The sequence below is a fragment of the Eleutherodactylus coqui genome, chromosome 7 (genome assembly GCF_035609145.1).
Source record: "Eleutherodactylus coqui strain aEleCoq1 chromosome 7, aEleCoq1.hap1, whole genome shotgun sequence".
NCBI classification, from domain to species: Eukaryota; Metazoa; Chordata; class Amphibia; order Anura; family Eleutherodactylidae; genus Eleutherodactylus; species Eleutherodactylus coqui.
This window is the reverse complement of record NC_089843.1, coordinates 192,860,623-192,884,914: the sequence shown is the minus strand read 5'-3', so window position 1 is coordinate 192,884,914 and position 24,292 is coordinate 192,860,623. Positions and strand designations below refer to the sequence as shown.

General features: G+C 45.4%; 1 protein-coding gene across 1 annotated transcript in view; it reads right to left on the bottom strand.

Moving 5' to 3' along the window:
* NRTN (neurturin) overlaps nt 1-24,292 on the bottom strand; it is a 185,094-nt gene that overhangs the window by 5,022 nt on the left and 155,780 nt on the right. The window contains exon 2 of the mRNA XM_066574159.1: nt 10,487-10,709. Within this exon, the coding sequence (XP_066430256.1) occupies nt 10,487-10,682 (196 nt within the window). The 5' untranslated portion in view covers nt 10,683-10,709. The remainder of the gene's footprint in view (nt 1-10,486; nt 10,710-24,292) is intronic.

Genomic DNA, 24,292 nt, shown 5'->3' with positions numbered 1-24,292 from the left:
TGTGTTATATTGTCTGCATCACTTCACACATGGAATTGGCCTCCATGGAATCTGATCTATAGATTTTTACTGCTAAAAATTCAAAACTTGATTAAATTCTAACAGTTTTGCTTTCATTTACTATTTTATATTTTTGACAAGACATGTTTTCTGGTTTCCTGCATCATTAGGCATATACTGTATATGTCTTTAAACTTCATACCGTAAGTATAGAAATGTTCTAAGAAATACAGAAAACACCTTAATGATGGTCGCACGTTAGATAGTCACGGACTTTCTAACAACTTGTGCTTATATGTTAGCCAGAGGGATAACTAGCAAAACTGCTATTTACTTTATTTAACTTAAATAAACTGCATTGAACTGCATAGAGAGCAGAGAGCAGGGGGAGAAGAGAATGTGATATTCACGCATACATTGCCTGCAAGCTAACAGTAAGGCCGCCTGCAGATGGCCGGGTCAGATCCCGCTGTGAGAATTCTCGCAGCGAGACCAGACCCGAGCCCCTGCTGGGACCAGTGTGGCGCTCACAGCTCTGGCTCTTTGATGTGCTGGCTGCCAGCCAGCCGGCGCATGCGCAGAGCAGAGACGGCGGCCGGGGAGTGACATATCTCACAGAGCCCCGCACAGAAATAGAGCATGCCGCGATTTGTTTTCCGCGGGTGATTTCGCCCAGACAAGTCGCGGCCGTCTGCCTAGGATTGCATTTTCTAATGCAATCCTATGGCAGCGGCCATGGGCGGAAATTCTGCGGGAAATCCCGCCGTGGAATTTCCGCCCGTGTGCAGGGGGCCTAAGTCCCTGCTTACTGTAAAAACATCTCTCTACTGCTTGGTCTTGCTGTGCACTGTGCCACATGATGAGTTTATGTCTCTGTGTGTGTTACAGACATTTAGAGACTAGAATCTGCAGCTCTCGGCACAGTCTAAAGAATGCAACATCGCAGCCAGGCTCCACCCACCATTCCTGAGAGGATTGAAAATCAGATGTACATCCTGTAGAGTAGGAAAATGGGTAAAAAAAAATACAGTACACATGTCATACAGTATTATGGCCTGAAATAGGGTTATGTACACATGGCAGCTTATTCTAAAAAGTTAGAAATTTTTTTAAAAACCTCTTTTGCACATAATTTTTTGTAGAGTTTTTTCTGCTTATAATAAAATGCGATGAGTTTCATGTGCTTTTCATACAGACTTTTTTGTAGTGATTTTCTTTAACAAGTATGCAATGTTTCAGCTGAATTTCCTATAGAAACGTCAATGGGAATTCCTGAACAATGCCAAAGCATGCTGTGATTTGAAAAAACAAAAGTGAAGAAGACTGCCACAAAACCCTGCAGCAAAAATCACAGCGTTATTGCCATAAGCTCTATGTGTGAAACCGCCCGCTGTAGTACTGAAAGCTAATTGTATGCTGTAAGTTTGGATTGATTGGTTGCTCCGGCAACAAGAATGTCTTACTGTTGGATAGTTTTGCTAAATTAAACTTTTTGAGCTTCTGTTTTCATTGATATCAAGTTTCTGTATCTGAGCGTAATTGACTATAGTGGCAGCATGAGCAGAAAATCAATTTTTTGATAAAAAAGATGCAAAAATCTTTATTAATCCATGGTCAATAAAACGTAAGCAAACTACGTTTCGGCCATATTAGGCCTTTTTCAAGCTTTTTTTATAAAAAAAATTGATGCTGGTAAGTTGGAGGACCTGTAAGTTGCAGGACCTGTACGATGTGGGCGGGGCTATATGACCTGTGAGCTGTGGGCGGAGCTACATGTCCTGTGATGTGGGCAAGTGACAGCGCTGGCTGGTAAACGAGCTCTATACCTGCTGGGAGTTATAGATAGCAGTCTGCTTTTGTGTTTTCTGCGGAAGTGATGCATGGAAATCAGCAACAGTGTGGCAGCTGCACAGGATGAAGAAGAGTGGCAGATAAAAGCTACAGGATGCCACTACTTAGCTGTACCCCATAGATTTTAGCATTTTCAGAATTTCCATTTTAAGCCTGGACAACCCCTTTAAACACTATAGAAATATCACCAGGCTCTAAGAGATTTGGCACTATAAAGCAATGCTGCCATTCAGATATATTTACTATGAACCTTCTCCAAATTCATCCTTCCCGCTGGTTTCTTCTATCAATAAGTATTCTTTTCTAACAATTTCCTCCAATTTCTCCCTAGTTTTGTACTGCCCTGCCTGTCCCTCATATATTCCTACCAATAGGTGTTTCATACAGACTCTTTCTATTAACTATATTATTACACCCTATAACTTCTTATTGTAACTTCTAGTGGCCTGTAATAGATCCTTGTAGCTCCTGTTATTGTTCTCTTTACCACCCCCTTCATCTCCTAGTGTCAACTTTACACCTCAATATGGCGATCCGACAAATACTTTATGCCAGTGTCATAAAATCCAGAATTTATTATCCAGGAAATATGCAGATCCACTGCATAAAAATTATTAGCTTTCATTTATTATTCCCAGGTGTAAAATGAAATTGCATTGTAAAGTTACATCTGGGAATAAAATGGAAAGAGCTGTGTGAAGGCTTAACTCTACTCTTACTGTTTTGTGCTGGATGACTTTAAAAAAACAAGAGGTAACATTTTAGAAGTAAAGCTCTAAGGACACAGATATCTAAAAAGGGGTTAAGGGTCTGCATGTCAATGAAAAAGGTATGAAATCTTGATCAAAGGAATACTGTTTCCTGCAATGCAGGAGAACATTCCCAAGTACTTTAAATTAAAACCACCAGGTAGGGCCTGCAGAACAGATACATCTAGATCAAGAGGTTGACTCTACGGAGGCACATTGTAATTTCATGTGGTTTACAACCTCACTCAAGCATCCACTTCCATCAAACTATTTCTTACACCTTCAACATTTGTCTAACACCTTCAACGACTTTTAAGACTACCCGTCACAAAGTCATATTTATTAAAGGTACTCTTTAATAGCCCTATAATCCTACAATCTACTAATCTACATTGCCCATCATAGCTATAATCCTTAGTACTCTAAATCCCATTAACAGTCTCCCCTGAATGATCTTGTTTAGATGTTTCATTAAATGGACACTCACGTTTCACACGACAATATGATAGCCAGTATAGTAACCAGCAAGACTGCAATTCACTTTATTTACATAAAATGACCTTTTTTGTGCTGAAAAATCATTCTAAAGTTTTTTGTTCATTGTCTGCTCTCAGATGATTGACAGGAGACACCACTATGCCAGAGCTGGGGAAGAGAAGGGGGATAAGTCATTCTGCTCACTGTACTCTATGAGAGCAGAGGGGTGTGTGTGTGTGTGTGGGGGGGGGGGGGGGAGTGCAGGGAGAGACACACTGACACACACGACCTGCTGCTAGAGGTAACGGTGAATTTTATGAGCGGGGTGGGGTGGAAGGGGTAGAGACATACACGACCTGCTGCTGGAGGTAACGGTGAATTTTATGTGTGGGGTGGGGTGGGGTGGAAGGGGTAGAGACATACACGACCTGCTGCTGGAGGTAACAGTGAATTTTATAAGCGAGAGGGTTGGGGGGGTAGAGACACATAAGACCTGCTGCTGGAGGTAACGGTGAATTTTATGTGCGGGGTGGGGTGGGGTGGGAGGGGTAGAGACATACACGACCTGCTGCTGGAGGTAACGGTGAATTTTATGAGCAGGGTAGGGTGGGGTGGGCTGGGGTGGGAGGGGTAGAGACATACACGACCTGCTGCTGGAGGTAACAGTGAATTTTATGAGCGAGAGGGGGGGGGGGGGGTAGAGACACACAAGACCTGCTGCTGGAGGTAACGGTGAATTTTTTGCTGCTGTTTGTTCACATCTACATGGCTTTCTGTACACTCCTAAATGATGATGTTATGTCTATGTGTGTGTTACAGACAGCTAGAGACAAGGATATGTAGTTCCTTAGTATATAGAACACAGCACAGCAGCCAGACTTCTACCACCAGTCCTGAGAGGATCAGACTTATGGTACATCCTGCAGAGAGGGACATGGGAAAAAAATATAGCATACAAGTCATATAGGGTCTGGAAATAGGGATATTCCTCATGCGCACACACGTCAGCTAATTCTGAAATGTTTATCTCAACAGTTAGCTACACTTTAATTCCTAAAGACTTCAATGGAGATTTGCATTCAACTCTTCATATTGTCTCCTGCTGGATGTGGCTGAGTACTGTTCTGAAGCAACTGAACCCAGTTTAAGGTCGAACTTTGCTAAACGTTTGGTTCAGCACAGACCTGAACCTTGGTCGGTTTGTCTTAACTGAACCTGCTAAAATTATTGTTCTTTTTTTTCTTTTTTCATTTTCCTTATTTTAAGAAGGAAAAACAATTATAAGAAAAAGACTTAAAAACTGATCAAAAATACTTAAAGTATTATGCCCATAGATGATATCCAACCAGGGATGGTTCTTATGGCAGGCTTCCAGTCTGGGCCTGTTAATACAGATCAATGGGTGCAGGATGCTAAGAAGGTATTTACTGATGGTGAATTAGAGGGTGACAATGTACGGGTTACTAGTTGGAAAACTATTTTTAGAAATATACTGCCTATAAAACAATTTAAAATCCTGGTGGGAATCTCAATCCCTTGGGGCTTATATTCTCAATAAAACAATTTCCAGGGGCTTGGGAATTTCCTTGACACCAGCGCCTCGCTTACAGTCTCCCAAACATTTAAATAAGTGCGAACAAGAACTTGTGTAGAGCTCCATACGTCCTATGAAAGTACTTGTGGAAGCAGAAAAAACTGTTTTTGAAATAACCTCCAGGGATTTAAATAATTTATGTGATCCAGCCCGTAAATGTAAGGCTGACCCAGACGTGAAAGCAACTTACAGACATCTGCTGATAAATTTTATAAGCAATTATAAGATCATAGGTACAATTAATTTGTATGTGATTCACAGAATGTAAAAACGGAAAAGCATTAGATTTTTTGAGGGAGGTGTCCGGTGATTGTACAGATACTACTTTTTCTTCTGGAACTGACTTGTCTGACTCAGAGTCTTATAATAAACATTTTAAACATTGGTTTGGAGAAAGGCTTAGGGTCTGTGGTAGGAAGCTGTACCATCAAAGATGGAGGGATAGAGTAAGAGGAGCTTTTATGAGGGACAGAGGTGAACCAACTGTTCAACAAAGCAGAGATATTTTTGCACCTGTCTCAAAATCCTCCCCCTCCTCCCCCTCTTCTTAGTCCTCCTCCCACTTTTTACAGTCAGGGGGAGTGACACCATATCTCTTAAGAGAAAGGAGCCGCCAATTGCAGAATAAATAAAGAGCAATTATGGGCTTCAGGTCATAATTTTTTTCCCAACGAGTACTTTCAGTAACTGAATCAGAAATATTATCTAAGTCAATGGTTCTCAAATTTTTTCAACAATGGAGCCCTTTTTGAAGCAAAAGTTTCTCATGGAGCTTCAAAGTGGGACAGAGGGTGTGGTCAAGGGAGGGGTTAGGGGCATGGCTTATCATGACATGTGATTTTTACCTCCACCATTATAAAAAGGGCAGAGCCGTTTCAAAAAATAACACTGGAGCGAAATCGCAAGCAGCAGAGAATGAAGGCTGTGAGAATAGGAAGTTGCTTAATCCCCTCCTCTCCCTGAAGCTGGAGGTTTAACATAGTAACATGGTATGTTAGGCTGAATGGAGACAGTGTCCATCTAGTTCAGCCTGTTTCAACCCTTTTCTTGTTGGTCCAGAGGAAGGCAACCTTCCTGACTTCAGCAGTGCGGATTACAATAGGGGGGGATTGGCACGTGTGTGGGTCCCCTTGGAGTCTCAGGCCTGGGGTGGCAACCCCAATTGCCCCTATTAGGCCACTCTAAGGCTACTTTTACATGGGCAATGGTGATATCGGTCCGTTATTCACAGTCCAATATCTCCCTCGCCATCCATGTGAAATTTGTCAGGACCGGCATCTTTCGGGGGCTCCGTGCCTACACTGCCGGTCCTATCACCCGGGCTGCAGGAGTGTGGCGCAGTGGAGCCCCGGTTCGGGTGATCTCCCCTGCCCACCTTAACTCTGGTCGCTGCTGGGTTGCTAGGGTTGCGGCGGGTGCCGTCCCACACCGTGTCCCCGCTGCCATAACTACCGGGCGTGTATCCTCGGTCCCTGTCTGTGCTGCAAGGCTGGGGGTGGCTTTTCCCAGCGCCTCTGTGATTGGGCTCTGCTGCAGTCAGGCTCCCCGCCCCAATCAGCTGCTGGGGCAGGAGTCCTGACAGCATTTAAATGTGTCTGTTTGTCTCCAGGCTACACCTGCATTTTCTGATTGATCTCCTTGCTTTTGACTTGACTTGCCTTTGCGTGACCCTTTTGTATCGCGTTCCCTTCAGTTGCCGACCCGGATTGTCTGACCTAATTCAGTGTTCATTTGTCCCGGTATTTGTCTTTGTGTTTGGTCCTGCCCCGCATCCCTAGCTAGGCTAGGGACTGTCACCCAGTTGTCGCGCTAGGGCTTAGCCTAAGGGGGCAAGTAGGTAGGGACAGGGGTTGCAGGCTGTTTTCAGGAAGTCCTGTACCCAGACCCCAGTACCCCGACAAAATTCACATGGATGCAAGGTGTTTTCATGTGAAACCTGTGGGGATTCCCTCCATTTATTTAAATGGTAACCCTGATTTACTCCTCAAGTTAGATGGTGTCTTGGTGGATGACAACATATTACTGACATCTATTTATATTGAGGCATTATACAGTAGTATCCCCCATAGTGTGAGGGTCGGGACAGTTAAATATTTCTTGCAGACTCAATACGCCCCAACACAAGGAGTTCATTGTTAAATTGTTGCAGTTTATTCTTTGCACTAATGTGTTCCTGCTTGGTACCACCCTCTTCCACTAGCCATGGGGCACTGGGATGGGGAGTTGGTGGAAGAGGGTGGTACCAAGCAAGAACACATTATTGCAAAGGATAAACTGCAACAATTCAACAATATCCCCACATATGTCAACCTGTCCCTGCGTTGGTGGGAGGACACTTTGGTCTTTATTGATGACCTATTTCTTCTTTGGAATGGCATTATAGAATCTTTTATTAATAATAATCTTTATTTGTATAGCGCCAATGTATTCCGCAGCGCTTTCGATTTAATCTTTTAAGGTGTTTATGCAATGTCTTAATAACAATGATATACTGTAGGCATGTGTTTCACTATTGAGATCTATCCTGAGAAATTTATGTTTTTAGACCTATGTATTGAAAAAGATGACTGAGGGGGTTTATTTACTAAAACTTTTCACAAGCCCATTTCTTCTAACACACTTCTCAGGAGGAATAGCCATCACCCATGACATTTGAGTAAGGGGATACGAAAGGGGCAGTATTTACGTGTTTGGCATAATTGCTCTACTACGGTAAGATCATCTGTAATAACCCGGTATATTCGAAACATTCAACATGCTGTGATTTTAGCACTGAAAGAAAGAAACTACCCTCCAGCTTTAGACCATCTCCTGCAGCTTTTACTTACTTCATTACTTTGAAATTTTTGCACCAGATTAACTTTTGTTCAGAGAACAAAGATTTGTATTTCAAGAAATCTGCCTTTCATATTTTAGAGTTATGGTAAAGAAAGGGTCCAGAAAGACCTTACAATGTGCACTAAACCTCTTCCCTGAGTGCTTGGGCAAACAAATACATTTTAGTCTAAAAGTAAAACCTATAAAAGCATAAAAAGACAAAAAAAAATGTAATATGCTTCAACCTATCAGAATCCCACCATATATTAAGCTCCAACATGTGTCTCTTCTATTCTCAGAGGTCATACACTTATAACAAAATGTAAACCAACAACAACAAAGTACGAGCCCTCATCCTGCACAGTCACTAAATCATTGTGCATGCCAGAGTACATACCAACAATACTTTCATCTGAGACTCATAAGTATCGGGCGGCCGCCTTTAATTTGGTTTGTGTATGTGAATGCAAACCACCTGATTTACATGTGGAGTACAATAAATATTCTTTTTTGGCTGGCTTTCAATTTCCAGTCATTGTTACAAGGCTTGTATAAAGAGTCTAACATTAAAGGGGTTGTCCCGCGCCGAAACGGGTTTTTTTTTTCTCAACCCCCCCCCTCCCCGTTCGGCGCGAGACAACCCCGATGCAGGGACCTGAAGAAAGCTTACCGGAGCGCTTACCTTAATCCCCGCGCTCCGGTGACTTCTATACTTACCGGTGAAGATGGCCGCCGGGATCCTCTTCCACCGTGGACCGCAGCTCTTCTGTGCGGTCCATTGCCGATTCCAGCCTCCTGATTTGCTGGAATCGGCACGTGACGGGGCGGAGCTACACGGAGCTACACGGAGCCCCATAGAGAACAGGAGAAGACCTGGACTGCGCAAGCGCGTCTAATTTGGCCATTAAGCCATTTTAGACGGCGAAAATTAGACGGCAACCATGGAGACGAGGACGCCAGCAACGGAGCAGGTAAGTATAAAACTTTTTATAACTTCTGTATGGCTCATAATTAATGCACAATGTACATTACAAAGTGCATTAATATGGCCATACAGAAGTGTATAGACCCACTTGCTGCCACGGGACAACCCCTTTAAGTTGCAGGAATGCTTACTTCTAATAGGTGGCGCTGCAGAGGTTTTGTTCCATCTACCTTATTTGAATAAATATTCTGTCATATTCAGACTAGGGGCTTATGTACTGTGTTACATCCACCAAGGCTTGGCCTTAATGACAATCAGCCTGTGTAAATGAAGAGGCTTGTCACTATAGGATGATAAAAATGTTGTTTACGATATAATCAGGAGGGGTATGGTCTCTCCTTGAAGGGAGCACCTAGAAAGTGAGTGAGGAGACTTTTAAGGTTATAAGTTAAAGTTTGTGCTTTCAACGCCATCTTAAAATTGCATTATAGAATTGGTCTTTATGAAAAGTGGGGCCATCATTTCTTACAACTACTGACATCAGATGTTTTGTAATCAGCAGGGTCCCCAGGTGCTGAGACCCCCCAATTGCTAAAATGAAGGGGTAGAAATGGTGCAGTTGTTTGGTCTCACAATTCTGTAAGCTTGACATCTCCCAGCATTCCTTCCTTGTGTAAAGTCTGCACAGCGTTGAACCTGGTATTCTAGAAAACTGTCATTACATCAGACATTAAGGGCATATTCACATGAGCGTATTATGCGCGCAATTTTTGCGCACATAATACACAGTGAATAGAACCCATTGATTTCAATAGATTAGTATACTTGAACATATGTTTTTCATGTGATGTGCGATCACTAGAGACGAGCGAGCATACTCGTTAAGGCGATTTACTCGAGAGAGCATCGCCTTTTTCGAGTAACTGCTGGTTCGTCCCTGAAGATTTGGGGGGGCCACGGGGGGCAGCGCAGGGCGGCAGAGGGGAGCGGGGTGGAGAGTGAGAGAGATCTCTCTCTCCCTCCCGATCCCCTCCGCAACCCCCGCTCACCCCTGCAGCCCCCCCGAATCTTCAGGGACGAACCAGCAGTTACTCGAAAAAGGCGATGCTCTCTCGAGTAAATCACCTTAACAAGTATGCTCGCTCATCTCTAGCGGTCACGTAAAAAAAAAATAGATGGCACATTTTATCTTGGTGCATATTACGCACCATAGAAGGCCACTGAAATCAATGGGCATGTCTAAATACACGCAAAATACACAAGAAACCTGCGTACTTGCACACAAAATCAATCCGCTTCCTTTGTTTTTTACACTAGTAAATACACTGTATGCAAGCAAAAAGACTGCTGATAGGCAGAAAATACAAAACAGCATATTTCAGCCCGTGAATATGTTGCATATTCAACAACCAAAGTCCGTATATGCCTGTGTGAATGCACCCTAATATGATGGAAATATGAGAAATAATTATATAAAAATTCATCTAAGCAACCATCAGAATGGTGAATTTAGCTCTGGACTACAATAAGAAAGTGCAGGAGAGGAGAGAGCAAAGGGAAACTAACGGTCCCCATATACATTAGACTATAGTTGTCTGAACTTGTCAATAACAGTGGGGCCGGACGACTCGCTGATACGTATAGCTCAACTTTCCCTTAAAAGATGTCAGAGGAAAGAAATAGCGGGATGTTGAATTTCAATGTCCCATCCTTTTGTTCCTCAGGAGATAAGCTAGTGCCAGAGCTATCTGTCTGTGGTTTACCTCCCTAACTCATGAACATTCAGCTGAGTGGAAAGTTCATGTGAATGAGCAATCGGGGGAAACAACAGTTGGCCAAACAATTGTTTCCAAGAGCTGTCCAACAGTTGTTGAATGTGTATGGGCAGCTAAAGCTGTCAATCCAGCTGTTCTGCCAAATTTTAAGCTGCAGAAGACAAACAAAGCAAACTTTTTAATTAAACCCTATTGCGAAAATTATTGTCAGCCCAAAATACATGCATTTAAGTGAAACAATATTGCCCCCAAAAGGTGTCCATAGCTTTTAGAGGTTACTAAAGAAATCCACTCTTACATTGTGAAATCATAGGTGGCTTGCGTTCGGAGGCTCGTGGGAATCTCCGCGGTCTCTTTGCTGATGAGCCCATGACTGACTGAGAGGGGGTTGAGCTGACTTTCCAACTCCGGAAGAAGACTTCTGTGCAAATAAGCAAGGACAACACAGCACAGAGGAGCATCAAAGCGGGAGCTGTCCTCTTCCATACCTTCATCTTAAGAACAATCAAGGCATTGAGACGCTGCAAAACATAATAAGATTAAACATGAAGCACTGAAAGAATGGAGGAAAGGCATCACGCAGACAGACACGAGAACTATTGGGGTTGATAGCAGGATACAAACCATGAACTGAAAACAGCTCAAAGATAAAGAGGGTAAAAGTATAACATGTAAAGCTTTCTACAATCATTGGGAATGTCTAACTAGAATTGCAATTCTGCCTTGTTTGTATCAGATATGTAACTCAGTCAGCATGATTTCTCAAAAGCTTTTAGAACATTTCTGTTTGATTGGGGTAACATTTTAACAATGAGGTCAGTTTACTAAACCCGTGCACTGGCTTGTCATATGCAGAGTCATTCATTCATCATTATTGTTTTCTATCAATGGACTTATAGACAACAGACTCATGTCTGTTTAGAAGATTCTGGTTCCAAGAGTAGAGAAATGTTCATGGATTAGAAATCTCACGTTTGTTACATCTTTGGCTCTGCTGTTAAGAAGAATATAGCTCTGGCTTTTCATTCTAACTTTAGTTTGCGCCTTGGAGAATCTGTGAAGTGTGACATTTCTTAGAAGGCATAAAACGATAGAAGTCTTATTTAGGCTCCATACACAAGGAATAGATCAGTATTAGGGCTCGGTCACACGCCTTTTTTGGTCCGATCTGCAGACGCGCTTGCGATCTGCAGATCTACAGACCCAATGCATCCCAATGGGATCGGTCACATGTCCGCTTTTTATGCGGATGTGCGATCAATTATAGGACACAACGATTCGCAGAACGCGCCTATCTGCGTTCTGCGCATCGCTGTGTTCTATACATGCGCTCAATGGGGCCGGCGGCAGCAGCGCCGACCCCATTGAGAACATATACTTAAAGATTGTTCTCCTCTGCCACAGCTGTTATAGCTGTGGCAGAGAAGAACGATGTTCGCCCATTTAATTCAATGGAGCCGGCAATACAGCCAGCTCCATTGAAAGCAATGGGCTGCCGGCAAGCGCTGGATGAATTTTCGGGAAGGGCTTAAAATATAAGCCCTTCCCTGAAAAACATCCTGAAAATGTGTAAAAATAAAAAAAATGACAGCTGAGAGCTGCCTCTGATTGGTCCCTGCGCTTAGCCAATCAGAGGCAGCACTCACTCACCCATTCATGAGTTCATGAATGGGTGAGTGAGAGCTGCCTCTGATTGGTGAGGGCTGCTGAATACTACACAGAGCAGTTCAGGAGAACTGCCGGCTGGACGCTGCTGAACTCCGGCTGCTGGAAAAAGGTGAGTATACTTTTTTATTTTTACACATTTTCAGGATGTTTTTCAGGGAAGGGCTTATATTTTAAGCCCTTCCCCGAAAATTCATCCAGCACTTGCTGGCAGCCCATTGCTTTCAATGGAGTTGGCTGTATTGCTGGCACCATTGAATTCAATGGGCGAACATCGTTCTCCTCTGCTGCAGCTGTGCCACAGCTGGGGCAGAGGAGAGCGGGCAGCCCTCCTTTGGTCGGGGCCCTTTTGCTGAAAACGCTGCTAGGTGCAGCTTTTTCAGCGAATCGTCGGCCCCGGTCACGTCATCCGTTATGCGATCCGCAAATCGTGGGAAAAAACGCCCGTGTGACTGAGGCCTTATGCTGCGAGTTTGGGTCAGTAGACCTGCGGTCGATTAAGGGCACTAATCTGTATTACGCTCATATGAAACTGGACTGATATAGTACTGTGTGCCTGGGGTACAACAAATTAATATATTTTCGTGCTCGTTGATCAACCTAATTATTATCTCATTAAACTGACAAATGATTTGTGTTGAATCAGAATTATCTAAGATAAGCACAGTTCCTTCCTATTTTTATAGCTAAATGATATAAAATACATACAACATTACTTTTCTTTGCAAAACTAGTTTTAGAGGACTATTTAGTGTTCAAAGACAAAGATTAAATACCCCTAGATTTGTTTAGAATTATCACCATGGTTTGTCATCTCCTTTGGCCATCATTAGAATATTGAGACATTGGATACACCAGTGTATAATCGTAGGGTAGCATGCATATAATTTCCCCAAAAGAGCACATGCATATTGAGGACAATGGCGAACCAAACCCCTGCTAAGTGCAGGATTCACTAAATCATCCAAGACAGATGTCTGTCAAGCCTCTGAAGACTTCCATTGAGGAAGAACTCACCACCTCCGGTGGCAACCTGTTTCACTCATTGATCACCCTCACTGTCTAATATCAAATCTGTGTCTCCCTTTCAGTTTTTATCTCATTACGTCTAGTCTTTCCTGGAGATGAGAATAGTGTTTTTTTAAATTGGGGTGCCCAGAACTGGACACAGTATTCCAGATGAGGTCTGACTAAGAAAGAGTAGAGCAGGATAATTACCTCACGTGATCTAGATTCTATGCTTCTCTTAATACATCCCAGAATTGTGTTTGCCTTTTTGGCTGCTGCATCACATTGTTGACTCATGTTCAGTCTATTATCTATTAGTATGCCCAATTCTTTTTCACATGTGCTGCTACTTAGCACAATTCCTCCCATTATGTATGGGCTTTTTTCATTTTTCTTGCCCAGATGGAGGACTTTGCATTTCTCCTCATTAAATACCATCCTGCTAGTCGCTGCCCACTGTTCAAGCTTTTCTAGATCTTTTTGAATCCTCTCTCTCTTTCCTAGTGTTAGCTATCCCTCCTAGCTTTGTGTCAACAGCAAATTTGATCAGTTTCCCCTCAATTTCTTCCTCCAAATCATCTATAAAAATGTTGAACAACACTGGGCCTAGGACAGAGAATTTTTTTTTAGAGTGTTTAGTTTTAAAGCTAAACAGTGATAAAGTCTTAGAAGAGTTGCCTGGTTTGGAAAAGAAGTTTCAAATACCCTATTAGGGAATTTTGGCTTTAGCTCCAAAGTGTCACTCTGTTAAGGACCAAGAATAAATAGACTGCCCACTCATTTATTTAAGAACTATGTAATGCCCTTTTTTCCTGGTAGTGCCGTGTGAAAACTGATTGCTGGCTGCTGGGTTCCCTCAGAATTAACTGTTGATTCCTGGAAATTTCACCAGTAGGATACCCTGTATTCAGCTTATTGTCGGAGGACTCTTCTGCAAATAAGGGTCTTTTTTAGTCAAAGAAGCAAACTCATTTGTGACACAGAAATGGAATTTGGTCTAATGGAAGACAATGTTTTCCAAGATTATGTGGTTATAATTTTACATTATAGAATTAATAGGATATTCCTACTTTATAAAGTGACTGCTTATCACTAGGGTACGCTATCACATTAGGATCAGGATGGGAAAACTCCTGTAATAAAATACTACTGAGTTTTTTAATATTTACTTTCTGAAATTCATGTACAAATTATGATCTATGGTTCGAACACAAATACATCAGGAATTATGTTCTGGCTAGAGATGAGCGAACGTACTCGTCCGAGCTTGATATTCGTGCGAATATTAGGGTGTTCGGGATGCTCGTTACTCGTAACGAGTACCACGCGGTGTTCCGGTTACTTTCAGTTTCCTCTCTGAGACGTTAGCGCGCTTTTCTGGCCAATTGAAAGACAGGGAAGGCATTACAACTTCCCCCTGTGACGTTCAAGCCCTATACCACCCCCCTGCTGTGAGTGGCTGGGGCGATCAGATGTCACCCGAGTATAAAAATCGGCCCCTCCCGCGGCTCGGCTCAGATGCCTTGTGAGTTAGCTGAGGGACAGTGGTATCGTGCTGGAGCTGCTGTAGGGAGAGCGTTAGGAGTTAGTGTAGGCTTCAAGAACCCCAACGGTCCTTCTCAGGGCCACATCTAATAGTGTGCAGTACTGTGTTAGCACTGTATTTTTTTTTTTTTTTTTCAAAATTGGATCTGCAGAGCATTGCGCCCTGCAATAGGGACAGAAGTGGTGGTTAGGCAGGGAGAGTGTTAGCAGTGAGTGTAGGCTTCAAGAACCCCAACGGTCCTTTCTAGGGCCACATCTATCCGTGTGCAGTACTGTCCAGGCTGCTGTTAGCAGTGTTGCATATTTTTTTTTCTTTCTCAAAACCGGCTGTGCAGACCATTGCACCCGGCATTAATACTACAGGGATAGAATTGTGTAGGCAGGGCCAGAAGACATACATTATTCATTGAATAGACGCAGTGTGGCTTTTCCTTTGAAAAACAAGGGAAAAAATTCTATTTCGCCTGCCTCTGACAGTCCTCAGGGCTCTGGGTACGTGTGTGCTGCGTGCAGAACGTTAAAAAAAATCAGACGCAGCCAGCTACGTTTTACTGCAGGCTTGCGCCAATTTTTTTCCTGCATGGGAAATCCCTGATCTGCTGTAGCCAATAACTTTGCATCACTGCAGTTCTGTGACACATTTGCAGGGCCACAACACAGTTATTAAACTTAGTAGTATTCATTGAATACACGCAGTGTGGCTTGTCCTTTGAAAAACAAGGGAAAAAATTCTATTTTGGCTGCAGGCTTGCGCCAATTTCTTTCCTGCATGGGAAATCCCTGATCTGCTGGAGCGAATAACTTTGCATCACTGCAGTTCTGTGACACATTTGCAGGGCCACAACACAGTTATTAAACTTAGTAGTATTCATTGAATACACGCAGTGTGGCTTGTCCTTTGAAAAACAAGGGAAAAAATTCTATTTCGCCTGCCTCTGACAGTCCTCAGGGCTCTGGGTACGTGTGTGCTGCGTGCAGAACATTAAAAAAAATCAGACGCAGCCAGCTACGTTTTACTGCAGGGTTGCGCCAATTTTTTTCCTGCATGGGAAATCCCTGATCTGCTGTAGCCAATAACTTTGCATCACTGCAGTTCTGTGACACATTTGCAGGGCCACAACACAGTTATTAAACTTAGTAGTATTCATTGAATACACGCAGTGTGGCTTGTCCTTTGAAAAACAAGGGAAAAAATTCTATTTTGGCTGCAGGCTTGCGCCACTTTTTTTCCTGCATGGGAAATCCCTGATCTGCTGGAGCGAATAACTTTGCATCACTGCAGTTCTGTGACACATTTGCAGGGCCACAACACAGTTATTAAACTTAGTAGTATTCATTGAATACACGCAGTGTGGCTTGTCCTTTGAAAAACAAGGGAAAAAATTCTATTTTGGCTGCAGGCTTGCGCCAATTTCTTTCCTGCATGGGAAATCCCTGATCTGCTGGAGCGAATAACTTTGCATCACTGCAGTTCTCTGACACATTTGCAGGGCCACAACACAGTTATTAAACTTAGTAGTATTCATTGAATACACGCAGTGGGGCTTGTCCTTTGAAAAACAAGGGAAAAAATTCTATTTTGGCTGCAGGTTTGCGCCAATTTCTTTCCTGGCTTGGAAATCACTGATAATACAGCATGCTGAGGGGTAGGGGTAGGCCTAGAGGACATGGACGCGGCTGAGGACGCGTAGGCCCAAGTGAGGGTGTGGGCACAGGCCGAGCTCCTGATCCAGGTGTGTCGCAGCCGACTGCTGCGCGATTAGGAGAGAGGCACGTTTCTGGCGTCCCCACATTCATCGCCCAATTAATGGGTCCACGCGGGAGACCTTTATTAGAAAATGAGCAGTGTGAGCAGGTCCTGTCGTGGATGGCAGAAAGTGCTTCGAGCAAGCTATCATCCACCCAGAGTTCTGCGCCGTCCAGTGCTGCAAATCCGAATCCTCTGTCTGCTGCTCCTCCTTCCTCCCAGCCTCCTCACTCCACTACAATGACACATGCTCAGGAGCGGGAAGACTCCCAGGAACTGTTCTCGGGCCCCTGCTCAGATTGGGCAGCAGTGGTTCCTCTCCCACCAGAGGAGTTTATCGTCACTGATGCACAACCATTGGAAAGTTCCCGGGGTCCGGGGGATGAGGCTGGGGACTTCCGGCAACTGTCTCAAGACCTTTCAGTGGGTGAGGAGGACGATGACGATGAGACACAGTTGTCTTGCAGTGAGGTAGTAGTAAGGGCAGTAAGTCCGAGGGAGGAGCGCACAGAGGATTCGGGGGAAGAGCAGCAGGACGATGAGGTGACTGAGGTGGTGTGCAATGCCTACTCAGGACAGGTCTTCAGAGGGGCAGGCAAGGGCAGCAGCAGGGCAGGTTGCAAGAGGCAGTGCGGTGGCCAGGGGTGGAGGCAGGGCCAGACCGAATAATCCACCAACTGTTTCCCGAAGCGCACCCTCGCGCCATGCCACCCTGCAGAGGCCGAGGTGCTCTAAGGTCTGGCAGTTTTTCACAGAGACGCCTGACGACCGACGAACAGTGGTGTGCAAGATCAGCCGGGGAGCCACCACCAACAGCCTCACCACCACCAGCATGCGCAGACATATGATGGCCAAGCACCCCACAAGGTGGGACGAAGGCCGTTCACCGCCTCCGGTTCGCACCGCTGCCTCTCCCCCTGTGCCCCAACCTGCCACTGAGATCCAACCCCCCTCTCAGGACACAGGCACTACCGTCTCCTGGCCTGCACCCACACCCTCACCTCCGCTGTCCTCGGCCCCATCCACCAATGTCTCGCACCGCACAGTCCAGCCGTCGCTAGCGCAAGTGTTGGAGCGCAAGCGCAAGTACGCCGCCACGCACCCGCACGCTCAATCGTTAACCGTCCACATAGCCAAATTTATCAGCCTTGAGATGCTGCCGTATAGGGTTGTGGAAACGGAGGCTTTCAAAGCTATGATGGCGGCGGCGGCCCCGCGCTACTCAGTTCACAGTCGCCACTACTTTTCCCGATGTGCCGTCGCAGCCCTGCACGACCACGTCTCCCGCAACATTGTACGCGCCCTCACCAATGCGGTTAGTGGCAAGCTCCACTTAACTACGGACACGTGGACAAGCACAGGCGGGCAGGGCCACTACATCTCCCTGACGGCACATTGGGTGAATTTAGTGGAGGCTGGGACAGAGTCAGAGCCTGGGACCGCTCACGTCCTACCCACCCCCAGAATTGCTGGCCCCAGCTCGGTGGTGGTATGTTCGGCGGTGTATGCTTCCTCCACTAAAGCACCCTCCTCCTCCTCCTCAACCTCTGTCTCGCAATCTAGATGTGTCAGCAGCAGCAGGACGTCGCCAGCAGTCGGTGTCGCGCGGCGTGGCAGCACAGCGGTGGGCAAGCGTCAGCAGGCCGTGCTGAAACTACTCAGCTTAGGAGATAGGAGGCACACGGCCCGCGAACTGCTGCAGGGTCTGACAGAGCAGACCGACCGTTGGCTTGCGCCGCTGAGCCTCCAACGGGGCATGGTCATGTGTGACAACGGCCGTAACCTGGTGGCGGCTCTGCAGCTCGGCAGCCTCACGCACGTGCCATGCCTGGCCCACGTCTTCAATTTGGTGGTTCAGCGCTTTCTGAAAAGCTACCCACGCTTGTCAGACCTGCTCGTAAAGGTGCGCCGGTTCTGCGCACATTTCCGCAAGTTCCACACGGACGCTGCCACCCTGCGCACCCTGCAACATCGGTTTAATCTGCCAGTGCACCGACTGCTGTGCGACGTGCCCACACGGTGGAACTCTACGCTCCACATGTTGGCCAGGCTCTATGAGCAGCGTAGAGCTATAGTGGAATACCAACTCCAACATGGGCGGCGCAGTGGGAATCAGCCTCCTCAATTCTTTTCAGAAGAGTGGGCCTGGTTGGCAGACATCTGCCAGGTCCTTGGAAACTTTGAGCAGTCTACCCAGGTGGTGAGCGGCGATGCTGCAATCATTAGCGTCACCATTCCTCTGCTATGCATCTTGGGAAGTTCCCTGCAAACCATAAAGGCAGCCGCTTTGCGCTCGGAAACAGAGCCGGGGGAAGACAGTATGTCGCTGGATAGTCAGAGCACCCTCCTGTCTATATCTCAGCGCGTTCAGGAGGAGGAGGAGGAGCATGAGGAGGATGAGGAGGAGGGGGAAGAGACAGCTTGGCCCACTGCTGACAGTACCCATGCTGCTTGCCTGTCATCATTTCAGCGTGTATGGCCTGAGGAGGAGGAGGAGGAGGAGGATCCTGAAAGTGATCTTCCTAGTGCGGACAGCCATGTGTGGCGTACAGGTACCCTGGCACACATGGCTGACTTCATGTTAGGATGCCTTTCTCGTGACCCTCGCGTTACACGCATTCTGGCCACTACGGATTACTGGGTGTACACACTGCTCGACCCACGCTATAAGGAGAACCTTCCCACTCTCATTCCCGAAGAGGAAAGGGGTTCGAGAGTGTTGCTATACCACAGGACCCTGGCGGACAAGCTGATGGTAAAATTCCCATCCGACAGCGCTAGTGGCAGAAGGCGCAGTTCCGAGGGCCAGGTAGCAGGGGAGGTGCGGAGATCGAGCAGCATGTACAGCCCAGGCAGTGCAACAGTCTTTAAGGGCCTGGACAGCTTTATGGCTCCCCAGCAAGACTGTGTCACCGCTCCCCAGTCAAGGCTGAGTCGGCGGGAGCACTGTAAAAGGATGGTGAGGGAGTACGTAGCCGATCGCACGACCGTCCTCCGTGACGCCTCTGCCACCTACAACTACTGGGTGTCGAAGCTGGACACGTGGCCTGAACTAGCGCTGTATGCCCTGGAGGTGCTTGCTTGTCCTGCGGCTAGCGTCTTGTCGGAAAGGGTGTTTAGTGCGGCTGGGGGAATCATCACAGATAAGCGTACCCGCCTGTCAACCGACAGTGCCGACAGGCTAACACTCATCAAGATGAACAAAGCCTGGATTTCCCCAGACTTCTCTTCTCCACCAGCGGACAGCAGCGATACGTAAGCAATACGTAGGCTGCACCCGCGGATGGAAGCTACGTTCTCTCTCACCATCCAAAACGGGGACATTTCTGCTTCATCAATCTGTGTCTAATATTCCTCCTCCTCCTCCTGCTCCTCCTCCTGAAACCTCACGTAATCACGCTGAACGGGCAATTTTTCTTAGGGCCACAAGGCTCACTCATCTAATTTTTCTAAACAATTTTTATATGTTTCAATGCTCTTAAAAGCGTTGAAACTTTAACTTGAACCAATTTTTAGTTAAACTGGGCTGCCTCCAGGCCTAGTTACCACTTAAGCCACATTAACCAAAGCGATTAATGGGTTTCACCTGCCATCTTGGTTGGGCATGGCCAATTTTTACTGAGGTACATTAGTACTGTTGGTACACCAATGTTTTGGGGCCCTCACCTACAGTGTAATCATAGCAATTTGTATGTTCTTCGCCTGCACTCATGGTACAGAAGTGTGTGTGTGGTTGGCCTACACTTTAGCTACATAAATGTAACTTGGGCCTTGGCTATACTGCAGCTACTGAAATGGAACTAAGACTGCGCTCCCACTATACTGCTGCTTCGGAATTGTTCCTGGGGCCTGTGTAGGCTGCTACAATGACTTAAATGGAACTAAGACTATGCTCCTCCTATACTGCTGCTTCGGAATTGTTCCTGGGGCCTGTGTAGGCTGCTACAATGACTTAAATGGAACTAAGACTATGCTCCTCCTATACTGCTGCTTCGGAATTGTTCCTGGCGCCTGTGTAGGCTGCTACTATTACTGAAATGGAACGAAGACTGTGCTCCCACTATACTGCTGCTTTGGAATTGTTACTGGGGCCTGTGTAGGCTGCTACTATTACTGAAATGGAACTAAGACTGTGCTCCCCCTATAATGCTGCTAGTGATATGTTAGTGGGGCCTGTCGCTAATGCTACGGCTGAAATGTTACTAATTCTGGGCTCTGCCTATACCGCTGCTAATGGTATGTCTCTGGGGTGTGGAAACAGAGGCTTCCCAAAGACATGATGGCAGCGTGGCCATTTCCCACCAACGCTGTTACTGTTAAGGTGCATATAACCACGGACACGTGGAGAGGACACGTAGTGCCTCCAAAACATCCCCCGTCACGGCCCACTTAATCCTGGCCACATTCCGAAAACCAACAAAATAAAACCGCGCTACTAGGTCCGCAGTCACCACCACATTACCACCAACGCGGTTACTGTTAAGGTACATATTACCAGTCTGACTGGGGCATGCAGTGTTGGCCGGAGCCCACCTGCATTAAGCATGACATTACTACCTCAGCTGTGTTGGGCAATGCAATGGGATATTTCTATGTACCACCGGTGGCTTCCTGGCACCCACCCATGCTGTGGGTCCACAGGGAATTATAAATGCATCTGTTTCCACTTGTAAAGAACCCCAGTCAGACTGGGGCATGCAGTGTGGGCCGAAGCCCACCTGCATTAAGCACGACATTACTACCTCAGCTGTGTTGGGCAATGCAATGGGATATTTTTGTGTATCGCCGGTGGGTTCCAGGGAGCCACCCATGCTGTAGGTGCACACGGAGTTTAACCTACATGTGTTCACTTGTAAAGAACCCCAGTCTGACTGGGGCATGCAGTGTGGGCCGAAGCCCACCTACATTAAGCACGACATTACTACCTCAGCTGTGTTGGGCAATGCAATGGGATATTTTTGTGTATCGCCGGTGGGTTCCAGGGAGCCACCCATGCTGTAGGTCGACAGGGACTTCACAATAGGGAGTTGGACATGCCTGTGTCTATGAATTAAAAAGCCCGGTCTGACTGGGGCATGCAGAGACACCTTGACAGAATGAATAGTGTGTGGCACATAGGTTCCCCATTGCTATGCCCACGTGTGCAGCTCCTGATGGCGGTGGCACAGGATTCTATTTCTCATTGCTTCTGTACAGCATTGTGGGCTATCGCCCCGCCCCTTTTAAAGAGGGTCGCTGCCTAGCCGTGCCAACCCTCTGCAGTGTGTGCCTGCGGTTCCTCCTCATGGCAGACGCACTTCTAAATAGACATGAGGGTGGTGTGGCATGAGGGCAGCTGAAGGCTGCGCAGGGACACTTTGGTGTGCGCTGTGGGGGGGAGGGGGGGCGGTTGGGCAGCATGTAACCCAGGAGAAGTGGCAGTGGAGTGTCATGCAGGCAGTGATTGTGCTTTGTTGGAGGTAGTGTGGTGCTTAGCAAAGGTATGCCATGCTAATGAGGGCTTTTCAGAAGTAAAAGTTTTTGGGAGGGGGGGGGGGCCCACTCTTGCCGCTATTGTGGCTTAAAAGTGGGACCTGTGAACTTGAGATGCAGCCCAACATGTAGCCCCTCGCCTGCCCTATCCGTTGCTGTGTCGTTCCCATCACTTTCTTGAATTGCCCAGATTTTCACACAAGGAAACCTTAGCGAGCATCGGCGAAATACAAAAATGCTCGGGTCGCCCATTGACTTCAATGGGGTTCGTTACTCGAAACGAACCCTCGAGCATCGCGAAAAGTTCGTCCCGAGTAACGAGCACCCGAGCATTTTGGTGCTCGCTCATCTCTAGTTCTGGCACAATCTTCATTACCTGTGTTTCTTTGCCTAATCCCTCTCAGTGTTCACCACGATTACTGCAACACCAAATTTATGTAGATTTCTTTTACTACTTTTGCACAACACATTTTTAAAGAAAAACAATTGAATCTGCATCACCGCATTCTAAGACCCATAACATCTGTGAGATCTTGTTTTTTGTGGGAAGAGTTGTAGTTGTTATTGGTACCAGTTTGAGATACAGGTGATGTCTACTTTTTAAAACTATTTTGTACGGCCTTTACCATGCAGATAAATAACAAAATATTTCATTGTCTGTGTGGTTATGAATGTAGTAATACCAATTATGCATTGCTGTTTAGATTTTTCTTAGGTATTTTATCCATTTAAAATGTTTTTTTGGGGGGGGGGGGAAACACATTTTTATTTAAAAGTGGATTTTTTTTCTTTAACTTAAAAACTTTATTAAATTTTTTTACATTATTTTTTAGTCCCTTAAGGGGACTTGAAGATGTTATTGTTCAATCGCTAGAATAGTACACTGCATTACTTCTGTAGTGCATTCTACTAAGTCTATGACAGAAGCCCAATAGACTCTGAAGGAGGTGGGGCCTAATAGGCGGAGTTACATGGCAGACATGGGGGCCTTTACCAGGTTTCCAGCTGCCATGGAAACCCATTGGTACTTTGCGATCGCTTTGCAGGGTGCTAATGGATAAAAGAAGGAGCCACCTTACCCTGTCATCTGCTTTGATGCTGCAGTTGTTATTAATTGTGGCATGCAAGGGGTTAACTTGCCAGGATTGTTAGAGCAGTATCCTGGCTGTCAGCAGTCAGACAAGCCATCACCTAAAAAAGATCTATGTGCAGGTTTAAAGCCCATTAGTGAGGTCAGTAAAAAGGCGTATTATGGGTTAATATATTGTATGTTCTTTTTTTCCCCTAAAACGTTACTTGTTGTCTTAGACTTTACCTGTCAAAATTGTAATGGATGAGACACATTTATACATCCATTTCCCAAGTGACGCTAAAGTGTTTATCATGCTAATTTTGTCAGCAATGTTTTTGTCAAATGCTGAACCTACAGATCTTATTAAATGTATACGCTGCCAGGCGACGCTCTAAAGAGCGATATAAACCTGCCTGAGCAGAGAACCCAGTGGTGAATCATAAGTGCTGTTGGCTTCGTTTTCCAGGCAATTTGAACTTTCTAGTGCAATTTATCATCAATGTTGTATCTTTGCTGTAAGTGACTCATTGACATAAGGAGGTATTTTCGGTATTTTCGCTGCTCCAAAATGTGCGCAGTTACCGCATATGTGTTGTCTTAGATTGGACTAGATTTTAAGGACATGGACTAGTTTTGGTTACCAGAGGGATCCGTTTTGGGCCCTCTTCTTTGCAATGTGTTATTAGTTACCCTTCAGGTGGTAACATTTATGGTAACATTTCAATATTTTAATGATTTTAACCTTTAGAAAGCAATCAACGCAGAAGAAAATAATATTACACAACAAAGAGATTTGGTGAAGTTGGAGGCTTTTTGGCGCAGTAGTGCTAATGAAGTTGAAGGTAAATAAGTATAAGGTTAGGAACATGGGATGAGAAAACTAATTTTATAATTACATGTTAAATGTTCAGCTGTTAATAAAACTGCCACTGAAAGGCACTTGGGATATTGAAAATGAACTTTGCAATTAGTTTTCCTATTTTCCTTTTATATGCACACCTATATAACACACCATAGGTATTATCACTCTCTCCAATAACATCTCTCACCATCCCTCCAGTATTCTCTCCCCACAATATCACCTCTGCCATCTCAGTTTAGTATCATTTCTCCTCAAAGATGATATTATAGAATGGTAGGGTCGTTTGATCACGTCTCCTCTCAGCCTTCTTTTTTTATAAGCTAAACATTCCCAGATCCTTTAACCATTCCTCATAGGACATGATTTGCAGACCACTCACCATCCTGGTAACTCTTCTCTGAAGTGCTTCAGTTTATCTATGTCTCTTTGAAAATTGAGGTGCCCAGAACTGGACACAGTATTTCAGATGAGGTCTGACCAAGGAAGAGTAGAGGGGGATAATTACCTCACACGATTCAGACTCTATGCTTCTCTTAATACATCCCAGAATTGTGTTTGCCTCTTTACTGCTGCATCATACTGTAGACTCATATTCAGTCTGTTATCTATTAGTATACCCAAGCCTTTTTCAAATTTGCTGATGCTTAGAAAAATTCCTCCCATTCTGTATATGTTTTTTTTTTCATTTTTCTTACTCAGACGTAGGACTTTGCATTTCTCCTTGTTAAATACC